The sequence below is a fragment of the Micropterus salmoides genome, unplaced genomic scaffold, assembly GCF_014851395.1.
Source record: "Micropterus salmoides isolate LMB-PRFRI ecotype aquatic unplaced genomic scaffold, ASM1485139v1 Ms_hic_scaffold_17, whole genome shotgun sequence".
Classification (NCBI taxonomy): domain Eukaryota; kingdom Metazoa; phylum Chordata; class Actinopteri; order Centrarchiformes; family Centrarchidae; genus Micropterus; species Micropterus salmoides.
Window position 1 is genome coordinate 24,697,121 of NW_024040817.1, and position 7,816 is coordinate 24,704,936.

Here is a 7,816-nt window from a genome sequence, read left to right on the forward strand (position 1 = left end):
CAAGATACACCCTGTGAATTATCTTCAGGGACATTTTATAATGTTGACACTCACCTCCACTCAGTATCTTAATATGCTAGATGAGATGGAGTGATAAATGCGATGTGAAAAACGTAATTACACACACCATCAGTTATCATGCTCTCAGATAGCCAGCAGCACTGAGAACCTCACAGCTCCCAGAAGCTTTCTAGACATTTTGGATCTGTCCACTGGATTAGCTCTACAGACAACATGAGACTGGTTCTTCCCAACCCTGGGCTTGAAGAGAGGATCCCCTCCCATGAGGACCTGGAGAAAATGGAGAAGGAGGAGGCTGGAGACAGACCCAAATGGGACAACAAAGCGCAGTATCTGCTCACCTGTGTGGGCTTCTGTGTGGGACTTGGCAATGTCTGGAGGTTCCCTTACCTGTGTCAAAGCCATGGAGGGGGTAAGATCTTCTTATCTCTAGTCAAAATGTGAAATAAAGGCATGTAGAGAAATCTGAAAATAATATAGAAATAAGCAAATTACTTTCCAGGAAATGCTAAAACATGCACATTGAAGGTTCATGACAATTAGACCTCATGTATTGTGTTTGCCATTAAAGCATTATAATTCAACATTAAATTAGAATTAATCAGTATTATACAGCATAAAATCAAACATTGATTCTGCTACTTTAACATTCTGTCTGGTGATTACGCAAATTATAATGGTTTGTATCACTTAAGTTTACTTAATTTAATTTATTTGACTAGCCTTAAATTGTAAATAAAATGCAAGAACTTTTTTAGTATCACTTTTGTTCATAAGTCATCGTATGTATTTTTTCTTAAAGACACAGGATTCTGGTGTGAGTTGAAAATATAAAACCTAAAGAAATACGTATTGAACAAACATCTGCACTTAGAGTAATTTAAGTTAATTATTAACTCATGTAGGTGGATGAATGGACATTGCTGTATAAAGCTTAAATCTCCATTACACAGGACAGAACTACTGAGGCGTTAAACCACTGTACAGGGATGTTTTGTTTTCTTTTATTTTCCATTTAGCTACATAGCTGTGGTCAATGTACACTGGTTGGTGACAGGCTGATTTAAAAAATATATATATATTTTTTGCAGATTCCTTGAACTTTACCTCTTGACTGAAGGGGTGAGGGGGTCGTCACATGTAAACGTAAACATGGCCTTGTGCTGAGGTGTTGCCTGACAAATCAGCATATCTCAAGTTAGCAAACACTCAGAATGTGTCAGCCAGAGCAGCACAGATGCCAGTACAGTAGCCTGTAAAGAAATAATATTTTATACACTTTGCAATCTGTTACCTTTAGTACATAAAATAAACTCATGAAACTTAATCACTGTTTTCCACCTCCTTATATCAACTTATTGAAGAGTTTTGATGACTAACACAAAGAGCCCACAGCCATGCTCTATGATGCAGTTTTACTTTGAGTAAATACTAATGTCAGCATTCAATCATGCTCACTATGGTAATGCTAACATGCAGATATTTTGCAGGTATAATGTTTACCACGTTAACCGTTTTACTAACATTTTCTAATTAACACTAAACACAATATACAGTTGAGGCTGATGCCAATTTATTTGGTCATAAATTCCAAATTTGACCTGACGATGGCACTATGTAACAAGTTAAGGGATCAGCAGCATGATTACAATTGTATCAAATGTTATAACAGTCCATTCAATAGTCAAGACATTTCACTCAACACCACACTAATGTCCACCTGCTAGTGGTGCTAGAATACAATCGGGGATCATCAAATGAGTGGGAATCATTCTCTAGGGAACATAAGTATCTGTACAATTTCATGGCAACCCCTCCAATAGCTGTTAAAATATTTCAGTCCGGACCAAACTGGTGGATCAACCTACAAACCTGGCTAACAGGGCAACAGTGTCACCCAGAGCCACACAGCCAGTATGGCTAAAAACATATTATACTGTATATTATTATAAAACATATTCTGGCTTATTTTGAATATTGATAAAGAACCAGGTTGTTAGCATGAGTAGCATTACCCACCATGCCACACACAGAAACTCAAAGCTCACCATTCCACATAGAGTATCACAGTGGGCCAGTGGACACTAGCGTTGTAGTACTCGAGACCGATCTTGGTCTCAATGTGGATCTTTCAGATCAATTTGAGAATTACCTATGATATCATTCCACATTTTATTGTATGTCATGTAATGGGGGAGGGGCTGGTCTTGGTCTTGACTTGGTCTCACCCTCCCTCTGTCTTGGTCTCAGCCCCTAAAAGTCTTGGTCTTGTCTCGGTCTCGTTAAACTCTGGTCTTGGTCTTGACTTGGTCTCGGTTTGGGCGGTCTTGACTACTTCTTGTAGTTCAGCTATAGCAAAGCTATATATAAACTCCTTTAAGATAAGCTATTTTGTTTTTTAGCTTATTTTTCAGAATTGAATACACAGAGTGATTAAGCTACTAACAACTTTTTATATAGTGTTTGAAAAGTAAAAAATTTGAAGATGCAAAGTTTTCACCCAACCGAACACCAACAAATACCGTAATTGAGATAAAATAGGCTAAAGGTGACAAGATAGCTCACATTACAAAAAGCTAAGTACATTGGGCCAGCTGAGGGAAGAGACTCTTTTAATCTTTAACTTGCCATGAACCCTCAGGTCAAAACTTGATAGATAGATAGATAGATAGATAAGCTGAACACATTTAAGAGGTGGAAATCCAATTTCAAAGTCTCTCTGCCACTCAGGAGCGTGTGCATATCATTCATTCTTTTCATATCAGCTGATTTAAAACTCTATCTCTGCTCTAACTCTGCTATCTTAAAAAAAAGTCCTGATAGCAGATTGAACTTTCAGCCCTGAGCCTTCTGCACTGTCATGCATGATAATGAAGACAATAAAAGTGTTGCCAGTTTCTGGCAGGATGTTGACGTTTTGAAAGATTAACTATTAAATGAATTGGGAGGAGAATTGATACGTGTACATTAAAGGAATCAAGCAGACAGTAAACGAAAGGAAGTGTTTATTTCATGGTGTGACTGACCATTTCCACATGTTGAAGCGTATCTAATGTTGCAACGATCACACATGGTTACAGTAAAGAAGATGTATCTATGCTAATCTCTTGGCATAGAGCATGCCTCTTCTATCTTTCCAGTTATCTAAGCTTGCCTTGGTGTGTCCCCCAGGTGCTTTTATGATCCCCTTTCTTATCCTGCTCGTCTTGGAGGGTATCCCACTGTTGTACCTGGAGTTTGCCATCGGCCAACGCCTCAGAAAAGGCAGTGTAGGGGTTTGGGCTGCAATCAACCCTTACTTGACTGGAGTCGGTGAGCGCATGTAAAAGCATGTAAAATAAATTTGACATTTCTGTGGTGCAAAATGTAGCACTGTTGCTTTCCCTCTTCTGTTACAGGTATTGCATCCATGACTGTCTCATTCTTGGTGGGCATGTACTACAACACCATCATCGCCTGGGTGATGTGGTACTTTTTCAACTCTTTTCAAAGCCCCCTGCCATGGAGCCAGTGTCCTCTCAATGATAATCTCACAGGCATGTCACCATTTTTAAATATGTCTTTCAATTTCAGTCTTACATTTTACAATCAATTCGAATGATTTGATTTCCCCGCTTCTTGCAGATGTAGTTTCAGAATGCAAACGCAGCTCTCCAGTGGACTACTTCTGGTACAGAGAGACTCTGAACACCTCAGAGACTATAGAAGAGGCTGGAGGTCTGCAGTGGTGGATGGTGCTTTGTTTGGTGACTGCTTGGAGTGTGCTCTACATATGCTGCATTAGAGGGATTGAGACCACAGGCAAGGTAGGGCATCTAATGTGTGTAATGTGGCAGCATGGATTGCTCATGCCATGCATTAGCAACATATCTGACCAAAAATAATAGTTTGATACTGTGAATTGTTGCATTTTAAAGGCCATGCACATCCATGGTACACTCACACCTCTGCTTAGGACTTAGGACTATTAACATAGTTATCTAGAAATTCTGATAATGACGATATCTTTCAGTTTGTAAAAAGAATTGCAGGAAGTGTCAAAAAACTTATGGTAAAATGGTTAAAATCTACATTAAACATGTATATTAACAAGGAATTCAGCTAATTTAAAAGAAACTACATTTTGTTTTTATCTGTTTGTCACCTATCTGGTTGTATCCAAATAGGTGACAAAGCAAAAGAAGGTAGTTCAGGCCTAAACAGTGTGAATAGAAGGTTTGCAGTGATATAGTCACTGCGCTAAGAAACAGCAAGGGCACAGGTGTTTACATTTATGTTCTTGTGTGGATTACACAAGCAAGATACAAGGAGTTAGAATTTTTTTTCACTTTGGAAAAAGACAGACCCCCCCCCCCCCCCCTACGGAAACCATACCAGCCATTTTTAGATATATAATGTTAGTTTTAAATTGTATAAGATTTGTCTTTCCTGTCTCTCAGGCTGTCTACATCACATCCACTCTGCCATACATAGTCCTCACTATCTTCCTCATCAGAGGACTGACTCTGAAAGGCTCTGTAGAAGGAATCAAGTACCTCTTCACACCAGATGTAAGTGTATTTGTCTAGCGCACAACAGTCTTAAAACTAAATGTACTCAACTCCAACTCCTAATAAGTTTTTTCAATGGCGCTGGTTAAATTTACACAGTGCTGTGGGTACAAGTCACTGTAGCCTGATTGACAGGTTGCCAAGGTAACGACTTTTCAATCACATATAATCCCGCCCTGAAGCATACTCTGCTTAATGGTCTATTTTCCTCTAAATGGGACCATGATTTACTAAATGAACATCATGTTGTATTGAAGAAGACATGAAACTAGCAAGTGAGACCATAAACTCATTAGGGAAGCGTTTACTGAGGTAATAAATGTGGTGAGAAGTAGGGTAATTTTACCATTATTTCTAATGGAACCGGACTTCTTTTTGCAACCAGAAGAATTTGCCCCCTGCTGTCCGTTCAATATATTCCAGGTTAAAGGGACTTCATGTGATGTGTTCGCATCAGTTCTCTAACCGGAAGCTTCCCTCTTGGTTACCATGCTGTTGTTATCGCTGGGCGGTACAGACAGACTGAGTGTAGCTGTGCGGAGCAAATGACCATATACGGCTCCTCTAGCTCCTGTGTTGTAGAACGGAGCAGTTGGTAGAAAAAGCAGTTCAAAACAGAACATTCAGAACATGAGGAAATCTGATGTTTTGGCTCACAGGGATTTCTTTTTAATACCTTTAACTCATTATTTGAGACTTTGGCCATGCTTAACATGAATATCTGACATGACAACATTGTAGAAAAGTCATAAAATATGGAAACGCATAATATGTCTCCTTTAATGACTTTCTCCCTACCATTAGCATGACAGACATAACACTCTGCTGATGATATTATCTAATATATCTATTTCTAGCTAGATGAGTTGATGAACCCATCAACGTGGTTGGATGCAGGAGCCCAGGTGTTCTACTCCTTTTCCCTGGCCTTTGGAGGTCTTATCTCATTCTCCAGCTACAACCCTGTTCAGTAAGTATGTACTGTAGATCACTGCACATATTGAGTCTACGTGGCACCTAATCTTATGAGCGGAGATAAACAGAATAACATGCAATGAGGTACATACACTATATATTTCATCTAATATTTCACAATATTTCATATTCTATTTTATAGCATTTTCTATGAAAAATAAATTAAGTAAAAAAATGTAAATAGCACCAACTCATAACAGAAGTTATCTCATTGCACTTTTATAGAGCAAGTAGTATGCAGACCAGGTCTAGACCGGGGGGGTGGGAATTATTTACTTTGCAGAAATGTATGATAAAGCTATTCTTTTGTTTTCTCTCCAGTAACAATTGTGAGCAAGATGCTGTTATCATCGCCATTATTAATGGATGTACTTCTGTCTATTCTGCCACTGTTATCTACTCCATCATCGGCTTCCGGGCAACAGAGCAGTTTGATGCCTGCCTGAATGAGTATGTGCATGGGCAATTACATCAGTTTGTTTTAGTAAATCAAGGACAGTTTGAAGGATTTCCAAGCTAAATATTAGTTTTCTCACAGTGATAAAACAGTGAACCATTTTTAAGGTACTTAGTTCCTAACCTTCCTGTTTCAGAAACATCATGATGCTGCTGAATGCATTTGATCTAACTGAGGGGAACATCACAGAGAGCAACTATGATGAAGCGCTGCAAAACCTCAACAGTACGGTGGCAGGGCCCGAGATCATTCAGGGGCTGGGCCTCAGCACCTGCAACCTGAGGACTTTTCTGAGTGATGTATGATGATTTTATTAATTATCAAAATGTTTGTTTTCCTCTCCGTCCACTAAGTGTTGCAGCTGATTGTGCACTTGTTTTCCAGGGAGTGGAGGGAACAGGTCTGGCCTTTATTGTGTTCACAGAGGCCATCACAAAGATGCCCATTTCTCCCCTCTGGTCTGTCCTATTTTTCATCATGCTCTTCTGTCTCGGGCTTTCCACCATGTTTGGAAGTATAGAGGGAGTTGTGGTTCCTCTGCAGGACCTAAACATCTTTCCTAAGAAGTGTCCTAAAGAAGTGCTCACAGGTAAATGACGGAACAGACCTAGGGGACCCAATATGCTGACAGTACATACATTTCTACAGTGGACTGAGATTGTAAATAAGGTATTTTGTGTTGTTTGGGAATTTAGGAATTGTATGCCTCTCATCCTTTGTGATCGCGCTCATCTTTGCTCTGCGGTCGGGTAATTACTGGTTAGCACTCTTTGACAGCTATGCTGGCTCCATCCCTCTACTCATTATCGCCTTCTGTGAGATGACCGCTGTAGCCTACATATATGGAATGGATAGGTAAGTGGTTAAGACATCTTGAACCAGAGACCAAACATCAACCAAACCATGAAATCCATAACTTTTGAGTCCCGATTCATATCTCTTTTCTGTGACAGGTTTAACAAAGATATTGAATTCATGATTGGACACAAACCCAACATCTTCTGGCAGGCCATGTGGAGAGTGGTCAGCCCTTTGATTGTCTTGGTCATTTTTGTGTTTTACTTTGCCACCAAAGTCAGCGCCAAACTTACATACATCACCTGGAATCCAAGCTCGGTATGTTTCACAACCATCGTTAGCTACTATGCTGCTAATGATCATATTTTTTTTTAATGTGTTTTCATCTTTTTCTTGTCATGTTTATAGGCAAACTTTCCAGTGTTGGAGACACTAATCTATCCCACCTGGATCAACATTATTATCTTCATTCTGGCGGGAGTTCCCAGTCTTTTGATCCCCGGATTTGCTTTGTATAAATTATTCCAAAGATGCTGCTGCAGCAAAACAATAAATGACAACAACAAATTGGAGTGGGCTACTTGATGAAGTCACATTTCCCTCTAGATGCAGAAATATGGTTTGTATATTCAAATATGCTGAATCATTATGAATATTCTATAAGATTATTATTGTATTTTTGGTGAAAAGATAAGTAAGCAATGCAAAACACTTACTTTCTGTTTCACACCTACTTGCTTGAGTTAAATCTGATCAACAGATTTTAGGACGTTAAGAACTGACTCACAAAACAATTTCATTGTGGGGTCACTGTTAATTAAAACCTACACAAATACATTAGTTAGTTTATATACTCAACTTTGAAATATACTAAGGCAACTACAAGGTTTCTGTTCTGGGTTCACTGTATGTCCCTGTATGTTATTAAATGACCTGTGGAGTAGTTTGTTGTTGTCATTGTTTCCACATGAAACTTTTTCTATAACTCTAACTATGTTAATGCAATAAAAAAAAG

At 38.9% G+C, this 7,816-nt stretch overlaps 1 protein-coding gene across 1 annotated transcript; it reads left to right on the plus strand.

Annotated features, from left to right (window-relative positions):
• Positions 1 to 7,816, plus strand: LOC119906696 (sodium-dependent neutral amino acid transporter B(0)AT1-like). The gene is made up of 12 exons (XM_038724006.1): positions 1 to 433; positions 3,193 to 3,333; positions 3,420 to 3,557; positions 3,646 to 3,827; positions 4,461 to 4,571; positions 5,429 to 5,541; positions 5,868 to 5,996; positions 6,140 to 6,302; positions 6,388 to 6,592; positions 6,699 to 6,858; positions 6,957 to 7,119; positions 7,210 to 7,816. Exons 1-12 carry the CDS (start codon positions 235 to 237, stop codon positions 7,384 to 7,386), a joined length of 1,881 nt encoding a protein of 626 aa, XP_038579934.1. The 5' UTR covers positions 1 to 234; the 3' UTR covers positions 7,387 to 7,816.

Coding starts and splice junctions, on each gene's coding strand:
- LOC119906696 (XM_038724006.1), top strand. CDS start 235: ATGAGACTGGTTCTTCCCAACCCTGGGCTTGAAGAGAGGATCCCCTCC. Junction 5,997..6,139: donor TTTGATGCCTGCCTGAATGA/GTATGTGCATGG, acceptor TTCCTGTTTCAG/AAACATCATGATGCTGCTGA. Junction 7,120..7,209: donor TCACCTGGAATCCAAGCTCG/GTATGTTTCACA, acceptor TCATGTTTATAG/GCAAACTTTCCAGTGTTGGA.